The sequence below is a fragment of the Miniopterus schreibersii genome (assembly GCF_964146895.1).
Source record: "Miniopterus schreibersii genome assembly, chromosome: 1".
Lineage (NCBI taxonomy): Eukaryota > Metazoa > Chordata > Mammalia > Chiroptera > Miniopteridae > Miniopterus > Miniopterus schreibersii.
This window is the reverse complement of record NC_138101.1, coordinates 192344634-192368868: the sequence shown is the minus strand read 5'-3', so window position 1 is coordinate 192368868 and position 24235 is coordinate 192344634. Positions and strand designations below refer to the sequence as shown.

Here is a 24235-nt window from a genome sequence, read left to right as displayed (position 1 = left end):
ACAAGCAGCTCCCCTGCGCGTCAGTGACCCAGCAGAGGCCGTGCTGAAAGCCCTGTACTGCAGAGGGTGGGTTCGCACCCACGCGTAAGGTCTAACATCGCACAGGAATTTACACGGGGATGTCCGTATGGCCTCTCCCTTAGACGGTCTTTGAAATACTTTCTTGACCCTACTCTGCAGTGCTTCCTGCTATGGTTGAGTCGTGTTTTCAGAGTTATATCTGGATGTCTGATACTAGCATTAGTGTTTCTGTGGTTTAATTTTTACATTTACACCTTTGAGCTATCTGGGATTTTAGGTTAATAGGAATCCAAGTTTGTCTCCGTCCCAACAGAATCAATAAATGATACTGGTAAGAACAAGTTACCAACTTGGTGTGTAACTCAAGGGGTTTTGTAAACTGTAACCAAGGCCACAGTCATGACAGGAACATTTCCGTCCACCCCTAAACATTCCCTCGTGCAGCCAAGGCCCTCTCCCTACCCCTGCACCCAGTTCTGCTCTGAGCCGGAGTCAGGGTGCCACTGCAACAGGAGCTAGAGACCACGGGGAGAGGCCACCCGCTGCCAAGGGTGTGTGGGGGGAGAGAATGGCAGTGTGCAGCCAGGGCTCAGGCCGGCTCTTCAGAAGTGTGTACGGCTGTGCTGTTCAGTGGCTCATGGAGACCACAGGGTCCATTTCTCCACCTAAAGGCAGATTCTGCCAATTTGAGCCTTATTAAAGATGTCCATTTCTTTTTTTAAAAATGTTTTTTATTGATTTTTAGAGAGGGAGGGAGAGTAACATCCATGTGAGAAACATCAATCGCATGCCCCCTGCTGGGGATCAAGCCCAAAACCCGGGAATGTGCCCCGACCGGAATCAAACTGCTGACTTTCTGGTGCACGGGATGTTCAACCAACCGAGCCACACCGGCCAGGGAAAAGATGCCCATTTCCTGAGCCCGTTATGCTATCCGAGTCCTGGACGCAGGAGCTTGCTCTCGTGATCTTAAGAACTTGACCTTAGGCACATTCATGTCTCTGAGCTTTCTTCACTGGTAAAATGGGCTTCCTCCCAGGGGTGTAGTGTCAGCGCTAACACGGACCCCTCAGTCTCAACCAACCGCCACATGGACCCTCTCCGGGAGGCGGGAGGCACCGTGGATCCGTAGTTCCAGGGCAGGAAGTATCAGGTCGGTGTGCAGTCATCAGGACTTTCAGAGACGGGCCCAGGGATGAAGGCTTCCTTGTGAAAAGGGCCCCCTTCCTGTGGAACCCAGAGGCCTACTGCCCCCTGCTGCAGCCAGAACTCTTAAGTCTACCCCAGCCTTCCAGAAACAACCTGTGTTTGGTAGTTTGGAGGCAACAGTTATGGGAAAATACTAGTTTTCTATCCCTGAATTAACATTCTCTGAGTGCCCCAGAGAGACTGTCAGCTCCAAGCACTGTTACTTACTGAGAATGAGAGTCATTACAACATATACTTATGCAGTTTTCACCGGTGTTTAAGAGCACTGCTGCAACAGTCCTGTGAGGCAGGAAGGATAGGTACTAGCCTCACTCAACAGATAAAGCAATGAAGGCTCAGAGGCATCGGGTGACTTGCCTGAGGTCTCATGGTGTGGAGGGAGCAGGGCTGGGACTAGATAATTTCAGTCCTGACTGCCGTGGAGGCACCTTGCAGGCTTTGGTCAGATCTCTAGTCATTACCCAGGTGACCCTGTCTTCACTCAGGGTGCTTGAACTAGCAAACCTGGGAAAGAATGCATTTTATACTGTAACCCTGAATGCACTCAGGGATACATAAATTGAAACAAAAATAACCTTCCTTTGTGTCACACACAGACATTTTCTATATTTCATGTAAAAGTGCAAGTCATGACCCCCCAAGATGATACCATGATTCTCTAAAGGGTTGGGACTGCACTTTGAAAAACCTGTTCCAGAACGTTCAGCTACGGGTTCACAAGTTGGATTTTGAAGTTCCCATCTGGTCTCCTTTCGCGTTTGAGCAGAATCTGCTCACTTGCACACATTTTTGCAGGGTGAGGCATAAGGAGGTTCCCCTGGCACAGTATTAATAGTGCACCTAGAGAGAGCTCTTGCTCTGGAATGAACCAGGCACCGTCCACTTGTCTTTGGAGAAGACACCTGCCTGCCTCACCCATGATCTGGCGAGCTCGCACCAGGGATGAACATGTGACTCAACCCAGCCATCAGCTGCGTCAGGGGACTTTTACTGGAGCTGCAGTACAGCTGGAAGAAAAGCAGGACCCTGAGGCTGGGCTGGAGGTGGGGAATTTCAGCCTCCATGTGGAGGGAGCTTGCTTGAGAATGACGCCCATATTCTGGAAGGTAGAGCTGAGACTTGAAGATAGATTCAGTTACATTATGGTCCTCGGGCTTCAGCATTTGCTGGACTTATGTTAAAGTAGATCTGGTCTCTGAAACTAAAATCCTGGCTAATGTAAACTTTGATAAAAATATTGATAAAATATTACTGAATAACAAATATTTACAGAGGCTTTTAAATTTTAGTAATCAATTGTCTGAAACACCCCCGCCCTCCACACACACACACAATCAGCATTCAGTTGCCATGTTAATTTCTACAGAATCTATGAGCAAAGAGCCACCCAGAGCAGACACAGTGGAGTCTCCTGTGTCCTTGGGGTCAAAAGGGACACATACTAGTTGTGACCTTGAACCTTATTTTTTCCCTGCTATAAAATGAGGCATCATCTGCCCCATGGTGCGATGACACACCACGATCATAACCCATGGAAAATCCCCAATGGATGCAACTTCTTTCCCTCTGAGCTCTTTATTCATGTGTATTAAAAAGACCGGTCCAGCCCTGGCTGGTGTTCCCAGTGGTTAGAGCATCAGCCAGCACACCCACCTGCCCTTCACATTGTATAAGGTGAACATTCTATGCCTCTGAAAACAGTTTAAAAAACTATTTTAAAAAAATCTTCCCAAATTAACATTTGACTCTATTCTGAACTGCAAGTTGTAGAGGCTGGTGACAAACTGGAAATCAGCCTCATGCTAAAGAAAACAAAGAATATCTACACCACCCCGGGACCCTGACTCTGAGTGTGAAGGACACATGTACACAAAATGGAAAGACGCTCAGAGCTCTGACCCCAGTGAGCTGTGTGACTGGGAGGACATCCTGAACCTTTCTGGGCCTTAGTTTCCTCACTTGTGAACTGATAGCACCAAATCAGGTCACCTCTTGGGATTTCTTCCAAGAAAAATACTTGTGTGCTTTTGTATGATTCTGTGTATGGAAATCTGTGGGGATGGAAGAGACACCCATGCACCTGGGGAAGAGGTGAGGAAATGGCAGGCGGCCTGGTCTAGCGCGACCCGTTGTAGGCAGTGAGGCAGCCAGCACGGTGCTGGGAGGACCCAAAGCCTCCAGGGGCTGTGGGGCTGCAGGGCCATATGGGTCACTGGCCTGAAGGACAGCCACACCAGCCTCAGCGACAGGTGCCTGGAACCTGCGGACTCAGGTCCAGACACTCAGGAAGCGGAGAGAGGGCCGGGTGAGGAAGTGAACAGTCACATGCCCCTTGACAAGTGTTGGCAGAATGAACAGCACCTTTCCTGACAGCGTCCAACACACATGGTCATCAACCCTCGATGCAGAAGAGCTGACGCCATCACGAGGTTCTAGTCATACGAGAACTCTATAGCTATATATTCTTTTCACGTTGTGAGGTTTAATAGCTCTCATTCCAAAGCACAACACAGAAAAGGGAATTAAGAAAATAGAACTTTTAGTGAGAAATGCTAATGATGACCACTACAACTGTGACCAATACCCATGTTCACAGAGTGACCTTTGCCGAGTTCCAGGGGTGCAGAGAAACTTTAAGGGATGTGAACACCCAGTACCAATGAGAAGATGCAGTGTTTGGGGCTCCATGTCTCAAACTGAAGGTTCACAGAGCTTCGTCCCTCAGGATGGGACCCACATGTTCCCATGTGTGTCTGGGGCTTTGATATAAGGAATGTTCCAAATCCACGGCCGATCTGGGGAAAAACACACATTATATTTGGGTAATACTTATTCAAACAGGGCACAAAGAATCCACTCACCAGACAGGATAAAACCACTCATGGGCTGCAGTGTACAAATTGTAAACAACCTCTTTGAACCAACCCCAGACAACAGCCCATTTCAGATAATGGTTTTTAGTAAAGGTTCGGGTTCAGATGGGGTGAGTGGACACAGAAGCAGGCAAGCAGGAACCCGGGGTACATTCTGGCTGCCACTTACCCTGACAAGTCCCTTCACCTTGAAGCCTCAGTTTCCTTATCAGTACCTACGTTGTGAAGCTGTCATGAGGATTGAGACAAATCCATGTGATGTGCAAGATAGTGTCCAGCAAGAGAGAACCTCATGAAGAACCTGACACCTGCTAGAACCCCACCTTTGCTCTCTGTGCACGCCAGGGAGGCGTCTGGGATTTGGCCTCAGGTTCCTCACCTGGGAAATGGGAACTGATAACATCGGCAACCTCCCGAGACTATTGTGAAGCATGAAAGACAGAGCACCTGTGAGAGGTCCTGGCATGTTGTAGATGCTCAACAAATACAAACTTTTCTTTCTCCCTGTTAACTGAGGTTTCAGAAGAATCTGAACAAATCACTGTTAGCATGTATCACTACTGCTAGCGTCAAACAATCGCAAAAGAACCTAAGGATACGGGTAGGGAGTAAATACACTGTAAGGACTAAAAATAAATCCCCATATGACCGCCCAGGTGAGTATGAGAGAAAACTGAGCACTGAGAGTGAACAGGCCGCTGAGCGGGGCCACGGAGAGGGACCAGCCCACTGAAGCCTGCTCAGCCCTGCCAGCCGCCCTCTCCTCTTCCCGGAGAGGCACATGGCAGCTCGGGACCGCCTGGCAGACAAACAGGCAAGCAGCTCTCTCCTCGCAGCTCCGTGTTGAGTGATCGCAGAGCGAGCCATAAAACAGCAGGGAAGCCCTGGCTGGGTAGCTCGGCTGGTTAGAGCGTTGTCCTGATATGGCAAGGTTGGGGGTTCGATCCCTGGTCAGGAATCAACCAGTGAATGCATAAATAAGTGGAACAACAAATCTCTCTCCCTTCCTCTCTCTAAAATAAAAAACAACAAAAAACAATGCACCAAAACAGCAGGGAGAGAATGCAGAGATGGCAACAAGTTACCAGAGTCCTGTTCTCTTGCCTTTGGCCTTGAGATGCTGTGAAAGCACGAAACCACACACTTGTTAATGAACAAGCCTGCGAGAGCACCATGAACCTGGGCCTGCGTCACACGCTGGTTTCATAAAAGGCGAGGGACTGGTGGGGGTGGAGACTGGACTCCCCGTGACCACTCACTGGCCTTAGAAAAGCCTCCGCTCTCTTCCACCGGGGAACCATCTTCTGGGGCTGGACTTCTCTGTATTTACCCATCTCTCCCTGCAAAAGGCTGTGGGCTAACATCGGGTCTGCTTCACCTCAAGGCAGAGGGCACCCCGATTCTCGCTGTTTGAGCAGCTATTAGAGATTCTTCACCAATGCAGGATTTGTGATGCAAACACCCGCCAGCCAGCCAGGAACTTCAAGGGCACCACTGTGTTGCCTCCTCTCCCCTGAAATCTGCCAACAGTGACCATGCAGGACCTGGACGCCACCCTAATGGTGAAATCCCGATGCTCTGCTCCGTAAGTGAGCAGACGTCTGCTCCTGCAGGCCAAGCGTTTCCCGTGGTGACGGAAAGGCCTCCACCACCTGGAGGGAAGGCCGCAGGAAAGGCCAACAGGAAAGGTGCAAAGAGGGTGGTGACTCCATTGTCTTTTACCATCACCACTGGAGACCAACATCAACAGCCTAGATGAAGGCCTGTTTTAAGCAACCTGCCTAAATTGTCCCACTGAGAGACCTTCCTCATGATACAGTCATGCACGTATCTGAAATATCTGTTGAGTGTGGGTAGACAGCAGGTAGTTTGCAGGACAAAGCTGGGGTCCTCTCAGTTTCCAGCCCAGTGGGCAGACAGACGGCAGGCACGCCATGGTGCTGGAATTCTGGACGTCACCATCTCTGCACAGTAGTTCCCTGACCAGGCTGACGTGAGAATCAATCACTTGCACCCCTAGAAAGCTTGTTCCAACACCCCCTGGGCTGGGGCCCAGTGACATGCATTTTACCAAGTTCAAAAGGTGATCTTGACATAATCCGAGTTTGGGATCCAAGGCTAACGGGGATGGGAAGCTGTCTTTTTTCTGGATACAATGGAGGATTTAAAACTAGAGCAAGACTTGATCAGACCTGCACGGCAGGGGTGTAGAGGACAGCTCAGTGGGAGGCGGCACAGTGGAGGTGAGCAGGCAGGAGGCTGGGGACAAGGGGGCGCTGTGGGGCTCTCTCTCTGTGTGAAGCCTTATCCCATCCCTCCCTGGGTCAGGGGCTGCGTGCACCTTCCATCTCTTTGTAACTCCCAAACTGCTCTCCATGGGGAGGCGCGACAGTGTGAGGGTAAAGGGGGCATGGGAGCTGGAACCAGGCTGCCCAGGAGGCCTTGGCTGAGCTAGCCCAAGTGCTTGAGGTTAGGGCTAGGGTCCCTTATGTAGTACCTGCATCGTGGGGTAGTGAGCATTCAATGAATTAATTCATACCAAGTACTCAGCAGCAGTTCCTGGCACATAATAAGTACTTAAAGAGTGCCAGCTGCTATTGTAATTATTATTATCATTACCGCCCCCCTAAACTCAGTGGGTGAGACTGTCATCCTATATGCTGTGTAAGTCCTAGCAGGTTTTTTAACAACCAGACAAACCCACGTAAAGTACAAGATCCTGTTCTATTTAGCTGGGCACTAAGCTGTCTCCTCTAACCCTCTAAGAAACGGCTCCTGGAGTGATGAATTTATGAGTCTCTATCCCAGCACCCCCTCCCCACCAAACACCCATATGCACATTTCCTGCTGCTTCTTTGCAGATATACTACCTCCAGAAGCCATTACTTTACCTGGGCAATCACTTCTCACTCTTTCCCTATATTGGGCACGAGCAGGCTGTGTGATGTGTGACCCCAAAGAGATGAACCAGCTGCCACAAGATTCCTGATGTCATTTCACTGTAGCCTACTCTGAACTCAGGGACTGCATAAAAGACTTGCCAGACTGAAATGTGAAGGAAATTTCCCAGATATTTTACACTGCCTGGGTCACCAACTTGCAGAACTGCAATCACGTGCCTGCCGTGAGAAAAATAACACCAATGCAGCCACTTCCAGAAGAGTTGGAGCTGCCATACTGAGGATGTGCCCTGTGCATCCCACTCCTCGAAACTTTGGAAGGTTAAAACTGGGCAAAATAACCTTTGGTCTGGGCTAAGCCAGCACCATACTCCAAACAACCATTTGCAAAACTAACAGGAAAGCGGACATGACTAGAAGACTGAAAACTAAAGATAATCTTCAAAAAATAGCATCACGGCCTGGCTGGCGTGGCTCAGTGGTTGGAGCATTGGCCTGTGAACCAAAGGGTCTCAGGTTCGATTCCCAGTGAAGTGCACGTACCTGGGTTGCAGGTTAGATCCCTGGCCCTGGTTGGGGTGTGTGCAGGAGGTGACAGACGGATGTTTCTCTCTCTCTTTCTCCCCCCCTCCCACTCTCTAAAAGTCAATGGAAAAAACATCCTTGGGTGAGGCTTAATAACAACAAAACAGAATTAGCATCACTATATTGGCTTATTTGCACCTATAGAAATCCCTTCTTTAGCTTATTAACACCCACAAAAATTCCTTCCTTCTACTGATGTAATTGTTTCCCTTTCCCATAAAATCCTAATCAGAACACTCTGGGTTTCTGCCTGAATCAGTGCTTCAGACAGCTATTTTGCATCTCAAGTAAGAGAGGCATTCTTGTAGCCTCTCACTCTGGCCTCACCAAGTACTTATTTACTTCAAGGCCATCTGATAGTTACTCGTTTTTACTTTGATAATTTTAGATTTCCTTAAACTTTCTGATTATAAAGTCATTTTAAAAGCTAAGCTGGAAGCTTAGTTTCAGCCTTCTGGTTGTGCAATGAAACAGAAATAGATCTTAAAGGAGATGACCAAAAGCGTATCTAAAAAACTTTTTTTGGCTGTCTCATTAAAAAAAAAAAGAAATAAAAGCCTCACTTCTAAAGATCTTCCAAAACAGGTCCTTAAGAATTAAAATGAAACATATTAACAATGATTTTAAGCATTCTACCTCTTTTGTATTTTCTTTGGATTAAAAAATTAAATCAAATTTCTGTTTTCCTCACAAAAATACTTCATGAATCTGGACTCTACTATTTAGCAATAATCCTGATAGGTCTAGGCTGAAATTGATTCCCATACTATCTAAATGCAAGAACTTATTTAAAATTAAACAGTAGGGGGAAGGGTTAAACCCCTTTGGGAACTGAAGGGAGCCAAGTTTGCCACCCCAAAATATGCCTTTTGGGATATTCATTTTAAGTTGGTTATTTTTAAGAAACAAAACATTCAGGGAATACCTTTGACCTTCCCCCAAACTGCCTAAAAGAATTTAGATGGAGGACCTGCTCCAGGAAGGGAGATATCATAGATCTCTCTAGTTTAATATGAACTAGTGTGGCAGACAGGGAGGAATTCAGCAAGACCCACTGATCAAAGTCTCCTGGTTAAAGGCGGCCAAACATTTGCTTTAACTCCATGTGGACTGCCTTTTCCCTTCTAAATCAATTCCAAACCACAACCCCTCTTGGTCCTTAGCTCAGGATGGATGGACTCTAAGCCTCAACTGCCTGATTTGTCCTTGGGTCTCAAGGAGCCTACCCCTTATGTACATATGTAATTAAATTCACCATTTTCTCCCGTTAAACTGTCTTATGTCATTCTAATTATTCAACCAGCTGGAAGAACTAAGGGGGACGGAGAAAATTTCCACTTTCCAGTACTGTGGTTATGTAAGTGAACGTCTATTTTTAGGAAATATATATTGAAGTATTTAGGGGAAAAGGGACATCATGCTTGCAGCCTCCTCTCGGATGGATCAGAAAAAAGTTAAAATAAGGGAAGAGGGAAGGAATGATGAAAATGTGCTAGAATTTTGACATTTGGGGAACCTGGGTGAAGACTATGCGGGAATTCTTTGTACTTTTCTTGTAACTTTTTGTAAATCTAGAATTATGTAAAAAATTTGAAAGAATACTATATAGATTGTATATAGTATATAGTTGCTTTTTTCTAAAAAGCAACAGACCACTCGATAAGTAAAATATAACTCAAACCTCTGAAGCTCTGTATGCTTAACTACTTCTTAAACTTGACATATAACCTACTCTATAAATCCAACTAAGATAAGCCTTACCTGACCTTAACTCGTCTTTCTCAAAGAATGAAAGTAAGAAAAGAGCACAATGCACAGGAGCCTTTGGAGGGGCTTTGGGGGGATTACACTCATCTCCCTAAAGCCTCTTCAGGTTTGGGGTCACCCCGCAAGTGGGACATACAGGAACTTTTGTGTTAGATTTTAAAATATTGGTGATTTTGCTTTACAAAAGTTCCCTTTGAAAAATACAATTCCTATTAGCAAAATGAGTTTGGTTAAGTCTAAGTTAACAGAGGGTCCCTGTGAACTCGGGGAGGGCAAGGACGGCGTCCGTCTCACTCACGGGCATTTCCAAGCACCCGCACTGTGTCTTCAAGAGGCGGCGGCCGAGTGAGCAGCAGGTAGGCGTGAGGCAGGCATACCTGTACCCAGTCTGCAGTTTCGCTTTACTTCCTTTGACCAATTTCTTGGTCTCAGGATGGTGTGGTGGCCCCTTACAATGAACTGTAATTTGTTCACAGCTGTGTATGTCTTTGCTAAGATTTTTGTATAATCTTCTAGCAAGATCTTGAAAAATCACTTTTCAAACGAAGTGCTTCTAAACTGTTCTTAGCCACCCACTTTTCCAAGTCTTGGTAAAATGCCTTTTCATAGACCAGATGACTCTCTTGAATGTTGGCTATACATGAAGTGGTGGTATCTGAATCCCTGGCAGTATTCTACACACCAGTAAAGCAGTGTGGAAGATAAAACAGTAGTGATAAAAAATAAAATGCTCCAGGCTCTCCTATGTATCTTTCAAAGGAAATGCATAAAAAAGAGAAAACTCAGCTAAACAATGGAAAGCATTCTCCTTGCTGGCCAGAAAAATGATTTATTGTTCCTCTAACACATTGCCCAGCTGCAAACTTTCAATTCTTGGGAACACTCTGTCTACTGGGACTGAAAGGGACTTCAGGATACTTTTAAGGTTCCTCTACCTCCTCCATTCTTGCTTTCAGTCCTTTGGAAATCTGGATTAAAGGGAGGAGTAGAAGCCTAGTCAAGGGCTGGCGTGGGAAGTACAAGGCCCAAGGCCAGACCTAAGCCCAAGGCAATTCCAGTCAGCCCACCTCTAATATGTTTATTCAGGAGAACTCCGGTTCAAACCAACAAACCAACAAACCAACCAACCAACCAGGATGAAAGTTGAAAGGGAGAAAAGACCAAGGTGCAACAAAGCCAGAGGAGGAAGGAGGGGTTATCAGTTCAGTCTGGATGCTGGGCAGGTCCCGCACCAGCCCCAGGCTGCCTTCATCATCAGCTCACAAGGAGAAAGGGCGAGAATGACCACCAACCCATTATTATTACTACATGCCAGGAGCCAAGCCGGTATTTCAGATAACAGAAGCCATGGTTGACCTGCAGGGACGGCTAACTCAAACTACAACACCGTGCCAAGTGCATTACAGATCGCATCTCGGTTCCTTTTCAACAACCCCATGAAGTAGGCTTTCTTATTTTCTTGATTTGCAGATAGAGGCACTAAGGTCTAGAGAGCGCAAATAACTGCCTGAGGTCACTTCATAAGTTGTAACATCACATACAAACAGTCTGATTCTAAAGCAATGTTGTCTGTTGTGTGTATGGAAAGGGGGTGGGAGGGGGGCAGTGATCGCAGATTCCTTGAAATTCTGATAAAACCTATATAACCCTGCTAAGAAAAAATGAAGATGTATAAACATACAAGTTTAAAGGATTCAAAAAAATGTACTCAGCTTGGAAAGGAGGGGAAAAAATGCCTTCTGAACTCAGTGTCAACCAGATGATTCTGGCACACCAGACAGCACGAGACAGGATTGAACGTTAGCTGTGTCAACACAATCTGAGAAATGGGTCCATCACCACTAAAGCCAAAAAGGGTGGGGAAGTAGACAGAGGCTATTCTTCACTGTCTTGGGGAGAAAGGGACCCACTGGGTGAGGCTGACTGCTAGGGAATCAGAAATTTTGGAATATTAATGGGGTGATGTCATTAAAACTTTCCGATCAAAAACCAAAATTTTCTTGTTCAGACTCGGCACTTGCTCACAAACTATAGGTTATAATTTGGCCCCGTGTTGGCCTCTCCCTTCCAGAGGAAAACATGCTGGTTGTGTGATATGTGCGTTTGCCATTTTAAATGAGAAAGCAGGGCCTGGGTGGGGGTTCAGAATGAGTGGCCCCAAGATGTGTCTCTGTGGTATGCAGACTGTTTTGAGCTAAAGGCAACTTTAACCTCAGAAATTTCAAGAGAAATTTCTGCCCCTCCCTTAACTACCTAGAATTTGAATTGGGGGCCTTAGATCACCTCTTTTGGCCATCTAAGGCAGGGCAAACTCATTTCTCAAATATTCACTCTTCTTGTCCTGCAATGACCCTTTGAAGCCCCCCAAGTGCATTGCCTCATCCCTCACTCAGTGTCTCATACACCCACGTTCCCTTTCTGTCTCTGAGCCTCTCGTGCATGTGGGGTCTCTGACTCTCTCATGTACATGGGGTTCCCATACACATGTATGTATTAAATTTGGTGATTTTCTCTCATTAATCTGTCTCATGTCTATTTGATTGTTAGACCAGCCTCAAGAACCTTGAGGGTAGAGGCAAATTTGTGCCACCCCCACACCTGGTCATACATCTCCTCCTGTGTAAACTCACCTCAAAGATGGACATTCAGTGACTGAGAAAAGCATAACTGCAGCCTGCGGGGCTGGGTTGGAGGTGGTGCCATCTACTTCCTGCCAGTCAGCCAGCCTTCCTCCATATACACCGTGACTCTGAACTACCTTCCATTGACTTTTTATTGTGAGAAACACAAGGTCACTGTCCTTGAGAAAGTCAGTCTAGTGCAGCAGTTTCCAAAGTGTGGCCTGAGGACGTTGGGGGGCTATAGTCAAAATTACTTTCATCATATTAAGCCATTATTTGTCATTTTCAGTTCCTCATGAGTGTCCAGAGGCTCTGACATGTGTGTTATCACCAGAGAGCAGCTGTGGGAATCCAGCCGTCTCCCATTGACCCGGTTTGCAAAAAGTGTAAACAATGCCACCTTCCTCACCAACTTCTTTTGGAAATAGTCATAAAAATATAGATATTATAATGGGTTATTTTAAAACAAACAAATATATTTTCAAATTTCTTGGTCTTATTTCTGATACAGTAAATATCAACAGGTATAAAACTCCACATAAATAAAAGCTCTTTGTGATCCTCAATAACGGTAAGGGTGCAGAGGGGTCCCAAGACCAACCGGTTTGAGAACTACGGCTCCAGTGGCCCCAGACGGGGTGCGAAGGAGCCTCTACAAACTCATGCTTCCAGAATGTCCCACAAGCCAGCCTCCCACTGGGAGACCCAGGGCTTCTCCTGAGTACTGTCTGTTTCCACTTTGGTCCCCACGCCCAGGTTTCCCTTCATCTGGTCTCACCTTTACTTCCATACAGTTCTGGAGGCAGGTCATATGGCACAGGGAAGGATGCTGTTGGCTCCTGGCTGCCCGAGAAGAATTTCTGCTTCACTCTGAAGCTGTCCAGGCCCTGCAGACACAGAGGGATCTATGATGGCTCCCCATTCTGTGAAAACGACAGATCTTTCTGACGCTCACAACAAAATTCAAGTTATCTCAGAGCTATTTTCAATGTTTGATAGGCCAAACATATTTACACCCCCGCCTCAAATTATTTTTTCCTAAAAATAAGAGAGGGTCAAATTTCAGAAATTAAGTTAAAGTTTGCAAAAGTTTAATAAAGGATATAAAGATGCAAGAGAAAAACAACTTTGGACACTACAGCCCATTTCAGCTACCCGCTCTGTAGTTTGCAGTGTGTGTTTAGAAGACACTGTATAAAAATATCTCAGGATGCTTTCAGCATTGCTATAGTAACAGGCTGCTCGCACTGGTGTAAGACGACGACAAAAGCTGCTTTTATGTACATGGAAACCATTCCAATATAATGCGATAGAACAGAAAAATGAACTCTTCGAGAACCACTGAAATGGAAGGTTTATTCCAAGAACTTGAGAATAGGGTGTTAACTCTGGATCTTAATCAGGGTGCGAGTTCAGGTTCTGGTTCTGCGTGGAGGCCGATGGACGTACCCGCCACTTCCCTCTAGTGCGGGGCCTGCACAGGAGTGCGGATGCTTCATACCCTGCCTGTGTCCTCCCGACTCCACACGTCGATCATCTCCCAGGTCCCTTCCAGGATTAGCCTGACACTTTGTTTGCAGGTCTGTCTGTATGTCTCTCATTCCTTCTGTTCACTCATCCAAATAATCCACCTTTTCTATCTTAAATACTCACATATCAAACAGCACTAATGTCTTAGGAGCCCAAAGAGCTAGGACTACAGCTCTTCGCCTTGGTGATCACATAACCTAGTAGGGAGGCTGGTCGTGGGTACAGGACAGGAGACACACACTGGGGGTTGCAAGTGAACCAATACAGAAGAGGAGGGCTGGGGACGCTGCAGAGAAAACAGCCAGACAGGAAAGGGTTTTGACTGGGAAGCAGCGCGAACCTCTGTGGCTGTAACTGGGCCCACCCCCTGGCCAAAGTGACTCGGGATGGGCATGTGGCCCAAGTCAGAGGTGGCGGGAAGAGACCATCTTCCTCCTGGGAAGCTCATTAGTAAGGTGTGAGCCTTGAGCTGCTGGACGCCCGCACTCCCGTCAAACCGCATGCCCAAAATATGGCCTGAGCCCGCTTTCAGCGCTGCCTGCACAAGGGGCCTGCCCTCTGTTTGCCTTTTTGCTCGTGCTGAGTTGACTGTCCACCACTTACCACCCAGAGCGTGATAAGACCCCAGTTATAGGGTGCAGCCTTGACTCTGATGAACAGGGAGGAGCTGCAGAAGGTTTTTGCACAGAGAAGTCCCACTTGAAAGGCAGACTGTCAGGCTGGAGAAGGACTAGCCTTGCTGCGGCCGGAAAACTCGAGATGGACTAGCAGAGAGTGATGAGGAAACAATGTAAACGGCACACAAACGAGGTGAGTATGGATGAGAGTGGGGTCAGTGGAAGCAGGAAAAGTTAATAAAACTAAGGGACCTATGAGGGTAGAGGAAGAAGGGGCCAGGAGCCGGGGCACCTGGAAGGGCCCTGCAGATCTCCTCTGCCCCACACGTCCTCCCACGCAGCACAGGGCTGCTGGGCCACCGCCACAGCCAGTACCAGTGTCTCTGCCCACACCTACCTTCCACATGTGGATCCGAGGAGAATCTTAACAATCTCTTCCTTATGTACGTTATTTATTTGCTGTGTGACTCTAGGTCAGTTACTTAACCTTTCTGGACCTTGGTGTCCTCATCTATTAAGTGGCTATGGCGATGATAAGTTATTTACAAAGATAACTGGCATGTGGATATAAATTAGTATAACATAAGTATATTCAGGGTGTTCTCTGTGATGTCATGACTCGTATTTTGCAAAGGAGGAAACAAATTTGAGGGTTAAATAGTTGCCCAAGGCCGCAGAGTTATTATGTGGCAAGGAGGGAATCAAACCCTGCCTTTCTAATTCTTGGTCCTAAGTTCCTTCCACTAAATAAACAAAAAGTTTCATACTCACCCACCAGGAGCCACAACAAAGGAAGAATTCCTTGCAAATCTAAGAGGCAACATTAAGGCAGGAAGTCAGAATGTGCTAAATTCTGGAAACCTTCGTTCTTGACATTTTTAAAAAGAAGGAAGCCAGAAGCTGGAAGTGATGCCAATTTAATGACTATTAAATAGTTTATGGAGCGCCGGGTAAAAATGACTCCCTCTTCTTTCGCTCCTGGCTTAGCTCTGTGATTTTCAAATGCATCCTCGCGAAGGATTAAGGGTCTTCAGGCCTGGACCTGGATCTGGCTCCATTTCACGGTATCTGACTTCACATACGAGAAGGTCTGAGCCATTCACGTCTGACAGGAAAGCAATATGCCCTTTTAAAAATGCCATTTCTGATCCAAATTCTAGGGTATCACAACTATATAAAAACAGTACCAATTTTCCCTTCAATCTGGATGTCAAACAATTCGAAGCTGTCTTCTAATGATCATTATTTACACATCACAGTGGTATCGCTCGGCATTTTATGAAACACAGAAAGGCACCCTTCCCAGGCTTGGATACTTAAAAGATGGTTAAGACAATACATTTATAAAACACCGGGTGAAAGGTGGACACGTATCACATAGAAATTACTAGCTTCTCCCTTTGTGGCTTTGGGAGTAAAGGCGCTGCTGATTGCTGTGATGGATGAGGTCCAGCAGTTTGCTTAGCTGTCAGAGAGAACAAGAAATGTGCCCAGATTTCAGTCAGAGACGTGACTTATTTTTTAGTTCCATCCGAGGAGCATCCTCCAGCAACAGAACCTTGTGCACTTTCCTGGGTAAAGCAGTAGTGGCAGCTGAACCTTCTAGAAGGAGTGCACTTACCCAAAGATGGACTAAGTAACAAGGAAGTAGATTACAGGAAGGTGGCTGTCTTGTCCTTCCTACAGGTCAGTATACGATCATCAGTGGGAAGTGTTTCCAGCTGGGGGCTTAGGAGACATTTCCAGGAGAATAAACCCACATGACATCATCATGGCTGTGACGTCAGGATTCTCATTGAGGCTTGGTCTCTGCCTTGCACCTTGCTGAACCGTGTGTTGAACTGCTGTTGCTGAGACTGCTAATGTAACTGCAACCTGCGCTCAGTGCTGGAAAGGTACCAGGCACCACCGTTAAAGCTCCACAGATCACAAATCTTAATTTCCAAATGATGCTGCTCTGTCCCCATTTCACAGCTGGGAAAAAGGAGGCCTACAGAAGGAAAACAACAGACCCAAAGTCTAAGGGCCTGTAAGCATGAACCCAGCTCCACTCTCTCTCTTTCTGGCTCCTCTAGATCGGATGCCCCTAAATCGTCGACCTGTGTCACTGTGGGAGGGTTCTTTTTCTTGGTCCTTGGCACCTCTCCATGTGTTTGTCTACACTCTGTCTCTTTCCAAGTTACAGCAGAGCCTCTGAGGCAGAGCAGTGGCCCACGATCGCACATGGCAACGTGGCAAGTGCTGCCACAGCCCACCTCACCTGTACACTAACGAGCACTTGAGGGTGAGGGAGCCCCAGGTGTCAGGAAGGGGTGGGAAGCACGCTGGTGCCGTTCACAGTGGACCTGGATGCCACACGCAGGACTCTGGACACCGTCTTGAGGGCCAAGGGGAGCCACTGAAGGTTTACGGGTAGAATTAGGCTGTAGCTCAGATGGGAAGGAAGGGAGAGGTGGGATCAGAAGACAATGACCCACAGCAGCAGAAGAAAATGCCTTGACAGGACAGATGGCAGTGGCAACTGGGTTTGATGGGTAAGGGGAGGAGTATGAGAGGAAGTAACAGAAGACCCGGCTTTATCTGCTGAGTGGTTACAAAGAAATCACTTGCAACGGTGTCGCCCAGCCATGGCCTCCTGGAAACCCTGAGAGCCCCTAACAGATGGGCTGAGCCCAAGGCAGGTCCTCAGAGGTGGCAACGGGAAGTAAAGGGGGGCTTCTTTCAGCCAGAGCCACAGTTAGGACGATATTGCCGTTTTTGCAACAAAAGCCAATAAAACAGTTGAACCAGAACAGAGGAAAGAGAAAGTAGAGATTTGGTCGAAGCCTTTTTAATTCTGCTCACAGAAAAGAGAGAACCTGCCATCTTGGGGGCAAGTGAGCCTGGGGCTTCGAAAGGGCAGAGGTGGCTCGCGGTCCCGAGAGGGATTCGCAGACTGCCTTTGGGGGAAACGGTTCTGATTATGTGCGTTCCCAGAGGTAGGAGGAATTCTAGCCACGAAATGCTAGGCAGGCTCGAGTCCAGGGCACAGACAGCACCAGACAAGGTGTGTGAGCAATAAACACCAAAACGCATGGAGTGCAAGGGAGAAACACCTGTATGTCCGATACACTCACAGATGCCTCAGGGTTTGGAGGACAGCTACTGAGCCTTGGAATCACTGATCTTTCCTATATTAAGATTTCCAGGAGCGAAATGAGGTAGCATACTCTAAAAGTTAAATACACCTACACTAAAGGGACAACCCAAAAACATTATATACTTGGTGTGGAGGAGAAACTGTTCCATGACACGATCCCTGTCTGTCCCACAGGCTGGACCTGGGCCAGACGAAGGGTGCTTTCTGCAAACCCCCTTGGAGACTGTCTGGTCATAACTGATGTTCACCCTGACATAAATCAGCCCCCTCCCATGCCTCCTGCTGTGTGCTGGTTCCTGGAACAGGCTGTGACCTGGTCAAGCATGTAAAGCATCTCTTGTAGCTGGCGGCACACACGTGCTGGTACCTGTGACTGTCCCCCTTTACTCCATGTAATTCTTCGGTGCTTGCCAAGTGGCGCAGGGATCCATTTCGTCTTGCAGCTGCCCGAGACATGCGTCCTATGTAAGTTTCCCTTAATAGTCTCTCTTAATAACCGGACTGGAGTGGCCCATCCATTCTTCAGTCTTTCCCTGCCCTCTGCTTACAGAGGTACACTTTTAGTCTTGGGGCTTTTCCCTGGGTCTGCATGTATGAACAACTTGGTATTAGACCTCAAAAGAATAGTCTTTAAGTTAACAAACATTATTAAGCACCTACTATGTAGCAACCTTTGACATAAATCCCCAAAGCTCTTGAAAGCGTTTCTAATCAATGGAAAAGATACTAGCTTCATGCTCTACGGCAAGTTATATTGATCTTGAAATGATGTGTTCACTGATTAATTCATTTAAAAGAAGCAGAAAAATGTGAACATACCAACATTTGGTTATCAGGAACTTAGAGGCTTCCAGACTGATCCCAGAGGACTCAGATGGCATCTTTATTGTGAAAAGCGGGCTCTCCACCCACTAGTTTTAGGCCAGACTGAATGTCGCACTTCCCACAGCCACTGTTTCCTGAGTGACAGGTCCTCATTGTGGCTGTGGGGAAGGAGCGAGCTGCAGGTTCCCTCCAGATGGCTGCCCATGGGGTGCCTGAGACTGTGCCACTCTGGACACAGAACCTGACTGTGTGCTATGCTGGCCTCGAGTCAGCCTTCCAGAACACAGTGGTCAGGATGGCTTTCTGGTGAAGGACAAATGGGCAGCGCAGGCTGTTGATGGCTGAGAAATGTGGGTGTTTTGGACATGGAGTTCTGCCTAAGAAGCACAAAGGTGGGCTGATCTCAAGTGAGGAACAGAGTGAAGAAATAAAATAAAGTCACTGCAGTCAAGCTGTTCAATTACTAAAATCAGGTAGGCTGAGGCACAAGGAGATGATTCTATTCTTGTTTTAAAACTGTGGGAAGGTAAACTTTTGAACTTTCCAGTCTTGCACCAGTGCCTGGACATACATCAGACCTCCAGGTAACCCTCTGATTACCCCATGAAGGACTCACATGGCCAGACCACCCCCCAGCCATTACCCGGCCAGCAGACGTGGACCAGACCACCTGGAATCCATCCTGCAGACGCCAACATCAGACTGATAACCATCTTGGGCCACTCCTAGAGCTAAGAATGCACTTTTTATTATAAAAACTCAACTTTTTTCCCCCCTTCAGAACACTTCTGGGTTTCTGCCTGGCTGTTTCCATTTGCTAAGCCTCTTGAATGAATCTTCATCATTCATCTCTAGCAAAGCCTTCAGAACCTTTGAGTACGTTCAACACAAGAAACCAGATTCTCGATGATGTCCAGTCAGAAGAATGGCTACAAAACTGGGTATTAAGTAAGTCTATCTGGCAAACATGTAACTAAAAACATTAAAAGGCATGTCGTGCTAGTACTGAAGAGAGAAACCTAAAGGAAGGAAGGACATCAGCCTCATTTTATAACGAACTGCACTCTTGTCAATAACCACTTTAGGGTCATGACTGAATTAACACATCTATATGTCTGTTGGTTGTTTCTCTGAAGAACCCTGACTGATACAGGTGGGCCTGGCTCATAAGAAGGCTAGTCGCTCTGCTCAGCTGGACAAGAGGGGCGAGGAGTGAGAGGGAAGAGGCCAGGCCCGAGGAGTCAGGCTTCTGTCTTACAGGATTTGAGGCAGATGGGCGACAGGACTGGATCTGTGGTCTACAAAGACATCCTGGCAGCAGGGTGGAGGGCAGCTTGGAGGAGCCCGAGGGGAGTGGGGGAAGAGGCTACTGCAGCAGTTGAGGTGCCTTGGACACAGTGGCAGCGGAGATGGCCAGAAATGTCAGATTATCAGGCAGCATTAAAGAGTTAGGGATGACAAAGCTTGGTGATTAAACAGACATGAGGGTAAAAGAGAAGGCACAAGGGATGACTTTCTACACTGAGCCAGGACGGTGGGGTAAATGGTTACAGTAATTCAGTGGTAATCAGAATTTTATAATGGTGTGGCTTAAGGGATTAAGATGATTTTGACGACACCCACAATGAATAATATAAATTAAATTATAATCATCATTGGAGATGTTTCATAAGATTCAAATTCTCTGAAAATCGACCCGATGAGACCAGTAATCCTGCTTAAAAACCCAATGGCTGCCTATACCTGTGTGGGCAGTGTGTCCTGCTTGCCACTGTCCTCCAGGGGAGGCCTCCAACCCCAGGGCCATGGCTCACACCCCAGCTCCTTCCCAGGCACATCACATGCACCATTCTCTCTGGCTGGAAGCCTCATCTCCCTGACGATGGGTTAAGCTCATACTCATTTCCAAGACCACGGTCAAATGTGATCTCCTTAAAGAAGCTTCCCCACGTGCCCCAGGCAGATTACACGCTCCCTCTTCTCAGAGTCCATATATATATATGAAATGATGCCTATCAAAAACATATATATGTAATGTTTTCATTGATTTTCAGAGAGAGGAAGGGAATCATTAATGCGAGAGAAACATCCACTGGCTGCCTCCTCCATGCCCCCCACCGGGGATGGAGCCCGAAACCTGGGTATGTGCCTAATTGAACTGGTGACCTCTTGGTGCATGGGACTATGCTCAACCGCTGAGCCACACCACTGGGCTCAGAGTCCTTCTATTTTGAACACCCTATACCACTGCTCTGTAGTCAGTGTTCCTTAACGAGCTCCATGAGAACAAAGACCCGTACTCATTCCTGCTTCTGTCCAGGGCCTACCAAACAGGAGGCATGGAAGCCGGTGGAGCTGATCCGAGCCCCCGAGGTCACCCTGGCAGACAGAATGTTCAGTTCCAGGCTTGAGATACAGCGAGGAGGGAACGGCCGAGTCGTTCTGCTCAACAGCTTCTCTTTCACCGCCTAAGTGTCTCAGTCTGTACTTGAATAACCTCAGTAAAATGACAAATTAGCTCATGGCACAGAGCCTCGGTCTGCCCTCAAAGTCATAAATGTTAATTTTTGTGAAGGCCACGCCACAGTTGACTGGTTTTCCAGATGCTTTGCATGGCAATAAGTGACACAGATGTGACACAGCAGCTGAAGGACAAAGTCTCCTGTATTGCGAGAGCCCCTGACCTCCTCTGCAGGCTGATAGAGCACCCATCAACTCGCCCGTGGGTGGAGCCCTCAGGCAGCATCTACCACTGAGGCTGTCTTCTTGCTCACAGCAACCCCCCTTCTCTAAAATCAGACCTCTACGGGGGTGGGGGGTTACAGAGGCATGGAAGGCAGACCCAAGCTCGAGCAGACATTATAAACACAGAATGGCCGGCGACTGCATGGAGAAGCCCATCTGGGGGGTCACGCCAGTGGAAGCAGCCTGAGGGGTGTCTACTGCCGAGGCCCCAGAGATGGCCAGGCTCCGGGCCTCCCAGTCTCAGCTGCTCCTCTCTCCTTCTGAGCCCATGACATTCCCCCCTCCTGTGGGCTATGTGAGCTCAAGTTGGAGCCTGTAAAATGCAACTAAAAGAACACAAACACCCCTTACAGCCTCTGGGGTCTGCTCACTCAGGCCAGGCCCCTTCCTCACACATCTCAGCACCAGTCCGCGCCTGTGACATTTCTCGTACGAGGTGCCTGTTTGATTTGATGACCTTCTTGCCTAACGTGACTATTAGGAGGGCAAGGTCAAACACTTCTGTGCATGGTCCACACGCCCAACTTCAGCACCTTGCTCAGGTCATTTATGATTCACTGAGGGACATGGACGACCCATCAGCAAGGAGGATGACAAGACGGTGGCGGTTTGTGGGTCCTTATTAGTGTTATGAAGGAGGCCTGCTCATCTTGAGACCATCCAAGAACTGACTGTTAGAGAATCTGCTGTCTTCTCAGTATGTTAATCATATGGTCACTGGGCTGGGGCCTCGCTCTTGAATCTGATGGCACAGCATGGGGGAGAAGGGGTGGAATCTGTTTATATATCCCTGCCTTGTGTTTATAAATACCCGAACTTCTACTTCACCTACAATGAGCCACAGTGGGGCCCCTTCTTATTCCAAAAGTACAGATGTAAGTCTAGTAGAGATTCAGTTTGGGGATCTAAATGATTATGCCTATTTTCTCTCTATTAGCCTCCTCTAGGATGCAGTCAGAAATGACAGCAGAGGTAAAAACCAGTAGCTTAGAAGGGTCCTCCCTCCCATTATCATTTCACAAGGGATCAGATCAGAACATGAGAAAGAACTAGAATTTTGCAAATGCTGACAATGCCAACAGCAATGTGGAACTCAGTCCACTGTTTAAGTTATACCTGGAAGGTAACTCTGGCCTCCGCTCAAAGCTACAGTCACTATAACCACACCAAATTTCCGAATATCATTACTCTGGTGCTGTGAACGTAGAGTTCCCTTGAGACAAAGCTGAAAGATCCCAGGAAGGGCCAGTTAGAGCCTGAGGTTTGAGGCCGGACCGCACTCACCTGCAGAACCTGTGGGAAGCCACACACCTGTCTACAGAAAATGGGTGACCATCTACCTATAGGGCTGCAGAAGCCGAAACCTTCAGCTGTAAGCTGTGCTGGGATTCGGTGTTTGAGTCTGAAGGAAACAAAAAGTACTGTAACCTTACGACACTACCCTCAGGAGAGGCCTGACAGTTCTGTAGTAAGGCCCTCTGGGATGGAGAAGAAAAGGGTGGACAAAGATTGGCGAGGGGGGGGGGGCGAGCTCTCAGGAGTGAGGAAAGAAACCTCTAGGACTGCTGGGCAGGCGTTAAGGTGCTCACAGGCTATGTGGGTCAGGGATTAAGCCTAGGGACAAGCACACAGCACTCCCTGAGCTAATCTGATCCAGTCCCAGTGGTTTACAAAGAGCTGTATCGTGTGCATGTTTATCAAAACTCAACCCAGTAAGTGGTAAAAAAAAAAAAGAAAGAAAAACAAAGCATTAGCCATCTCATCGTGAGGGCAATTCTGACCAACGAGCGTGCCACCAACAAGTGTGCGCCCAGAGTGCCTGTGACGGGCGGGGATGGGAGGTCTCGGGAGTTGTGTGCCTCTTACAGTGGGAATGTCTGTGGTTCTAGTGTTTGGAGACACATAGGGCTTGTACAACCAAGTCCCTATATGAAAACCAGCCACTTTACCTGGGGTTTAGCTACAGACATGAGCTGGCTGTGCTGGACACCTTGAGATAGACAAGGCTTCTGACACAGGATTTTCCCAGGGAGCTTATCTGGGAGTCGGTCCATGTGCTCTGTGACACCCTGAATCCATCTCTGGCAGATGTCATGAACCTTCCTGCTGGCACTCATGCTATTGCTCTCACATGAGATGCCCATCCCTCTCCCTTGGCCCTAAATCTAAGCATCCTTTAACCCCCACCAGCCCTCCTGCTCCCAAAGGCATCACCCCAACCAAACACGTCTTGCATGTGGCTGAGTCATTGCTTTGGCGACTCATCACTTACCACCTTGTAATAAATCTTCACGTCATGTTTCATGACATTTATTTATTTATTTATTTTTAAATTTTATTATTGTTTAAAATAATACAGATGTACCTTTTTCTCCCCAATGATCCATTCTATCCCGTTCCTTCCCCCTCCCCAGTCCCTCTCCCCACCATTGTCCATGTCCTTGGGTTGTGTATATATGCACATAAATTCTTTGGTTACTCTCTCCCCCTCCACCCACTCGCCCTCCTCCATCCCTCTGACATTCATCAGTCTCATCTATGCTTCCATGCCATGACATTTATTTAAATATTGTCAATATCTTCCATCTCTAATCAGGTAAACTCCTTGACAGCAGCCATCTAGCTGCTCGTCAGCACAGGTTATCAGAGCACCTGGCTCTGATAACTCCCAGCCTCGGACGGGTCATCCGGACTAAGGAAGAAACCATAGAAACCCAATTCATTTCACATGTGACCAGTCAGGTAGGAAAAGTGTGAACTTACAAATGCCGACGGGAGGAAAAGGACCCCGAGCTCGTAGGAACGGATCATCAGCTGGGTGCCGCTTTTCTCTAGCGCTCCCCAGGCCGCCTTGGACAGGTTTGCACTGCAGGGACAAGGGGACAGGAGGGTCCGGCTCAGTGAGGTATGTCAGCTGCACAAGCGTCAATGGAAACCACGGAGGGCCGCAGTCAGGTTCATTCAGTTTCTGGCAGAGCTGCGCGTTAGTCCTAAAGATGCATCCAATTGCTAATCTGGGACAGCTTTACCCTCACCTGCGTTTTCCCGGGGGCAGCTATTAAAACAATTATCCTTCCTTAGGAAGATTTCTTTTTTCTCTGCAAACCCTTTTAATTTCCAAGACCCTGGTATGGCCAGGACGTTTGGTTTTGTTGTATAAAAAAGGAGCAATTAAGAAAAAATGACGTCAATATCACATTATATACTAGTATCAAGCATCGGCAGTCCTCTTTTTTTTTGCCTTTTGTTTTGGGCAGGTATGCCGATTTTGACTTTTAATCTACAGAAAAGCTCTGAGGGCACTAGGTTGGGACTGGTATCTAGAAAGAAACAGTGCACTCAGAATCATGTTTTATACGGGAACAGTCATAGATGCGGCTAAAATCACATGATGCAGTGGGAG

General features: G+C 47.4%; 1 protein-coding gene across 8 annotated transcripts in view; it reads right to left on the bottom strand.

Moving 5' to 3' along the window:
- Nucleotides 1-741: 741 nt before the first annotated feature.
- The window catches only part of TDP1 (tyrosyl-DNA phosphodiesterase 1), a 60020-nt gene continuing 36526 nt past the window's right edge, over nucleotides 742-24235 (bottom strand). For 5 of the 8 annotated variants that reach the window (XM_081140204.1, XM_081140205.1, XM_081140208.1 and 2 more), the window contains 4 exons: nucleotides 23596-23698; nucleotides 14895-14933; nucleotides 12755-12863; nucleotides 742-4025 (listed from right to left, as the gene is read on the bottom strand). In XM_081140204.1, the coding sequence (XP_080996330.1) occupies nucleotides 3952-4025; nucleotides 12755-12863; nucleotides 14895-14933; nucleotides 23596-23698 (325 nt within the window). In that variant the 3' untranslated portion in view covers nucleotides 742-3951. The remainder of the gene's footprint in view (nucleotides 4026-12754; nucleotides 12864-14894; nucleotides 14934-23595; nucleotides 23699-24235) is intronic. The other 3 variants (XM_081140209.1, XM_081140210.1, XM_081140211.1) reach the window with 1 other exon arrangement.